The sequence below is a fragment of the Sinocyclocheilus grahami genome, unplaced genomic scaffold, assembly GCF_001515645.1.
Source record: "Sinocyclocheilus grahami isolate Dianchi unplaced genomic scaffold, SAMN03320097.WGS_v1.1 scaffold16971.1, whole genome shotgun sequence".
NCBI lineage: Eukaryota > Metazoa > Chordata > Actinopteri > Cypriniformes > Cyprinidae > Sinocyclocheilus > Sinocyclocheilus grahami.
In genome coordinates this window covers 1,694-3,158 of record NW_015516373.1, presented here as the reverse complement: position 1 = coordinate 3,158, position 1,465 = coordinate 1,694, and the positions used below count along the sequence as shown (strand labels likewise).

Below are 1,465 nucleotides of genomic sequence, written 5' to 3'. Positions count from 1 at the left end.
GTGTTTTTGTCCGAACATATGCTTGCCATTAAAATTCAGTTACCGTGAACTGTAACTGAGATAAGGTTGTTAAAATACTTTTTACTACATTTCACAACTAACCAAATAAACCCAGTACTTTTGCATGGCATGTGCAAGGATACAGGAAAATGATAATTTACACAAAGAAAACCCCACATAGAGTTGACAAAGCTTAATTTGTATTGAATTCAGAACATTCCTTTAAAGAGTATATCGTCTTTCTAAGTGACTGATTAAAACTGGTGTCCACCGCCAGCATCTTTAATCTGCAGGGTATTATCCCCAATCCCAATGAACACCTGGTGCTTGGCCTAAGGCTAATAAATCTTTCATGTCCACAGATTTCTGTCCAGACTTTGGTAACAGGGCCTAAAAATTTAAAAAGTGTGTGTGTATAATTTTATATATATATATATATATAATAAATAAAACAAACAAAAGCGATGTATTGTTAAATCTAAGTACAATGCAAAAGAAAAAACAAATCTGTAAAGGGCCCACCCATTTATCGTTCTTTTAATAATCTATTTGGCAACGGTTATGCTACCCAACTGTGCTCTGGAAATGACACCGTGCAACTGGATAGGACTCATAGTTCTATTGCTAATCATTACATACATTTTATGGTTTACATGGTTAAAATTAACACAAAGACTAAAGACAGATACTTACATTCGATCTTCTTCTTGAGCCGAGGGCAGACAACAAACCAAACGATGATAGCGATGACCAGGGCCAAGCCGATGGAAATGAGCAGCACTCCCCACCAGAGCAGCTGATCAAAGCCCAGCACTGCAGTCCCATCATTCACAGGAGGAAAGGGACCAGGAGGGGTGTTGAGGGAGAGGTGGGGAAGAAAGGAAAGGTGCTTTTGAGACAACAAGCAGCATGTGCTACCATCAACAAACAGCATTAGGGAATGAACAGGGACATTGTGGACTGGTTGTTAGTAACGGTGTTGGAGTTAAACATTAAGTCATAATAAGTGGATTTACTTCGTCCAAAAGTTGCTTGCACTCCTTTTGAGGAAATGCATATTCAGAGAATAATACATAGGCCAGCTGCTCCCATTTATCATTTTCAGTTAGAAGACTATTGTGAAAAGCATTTTAAAAAATCGACTTGCTCTACTTGTTTTGGTGTCCATAGAAACGCAAGCCAAAACAACCCCTGCAACCAAGTGTCAAATATCTTAGTCACATTCAGAATGCAAGCACAAGGCCTGTCATCTTATGTAACACTCTCAGGTGAGATGTGAGTGTGAACAGCAGTAAAATGTTTCAGTGACAAGACCGCGCACAAGGCCGCTGTACCATATGGTCAGTAAATGCGGGTGCCTAAAAGGGGTCATAGGATGCCCATTTTCCACAAGTGGATATGATTCTTTGGGGTCTTAATAAAAAGTCTGTACCATTGAGAAATTTTAACCAAACTATGTTAGTGT

General features: G+C 39.0%; 1 protein-coding gene across 1 annotated transcript in view; it reads right to left on the bottom strand.

Annotated features, from left to right (window-relative positions):
• LOC107579385 (sodium-dependent phosphate transporter 1-B-like) overlaps positions 1 to 1,315 on the bottom strand; it is a gene marked incomplete at its 3' end in the record, with an annotated part of 2,853 nt that extends 1,538 nt beyond the window's left edge. The window contains exon 1 of the mRNA XM_016265221.1: positions 694 to 1,315. Within this exon, the coding sequence (XP_016120707.1) occupies positions 694 to 934 (241 nt within the window). The remainder of the gene's footprint in view (positions 1 to 693) is intronic.
• Between the last annotated feature and the right edge of the window lie 150 nt (positions 1,316 to 1,465).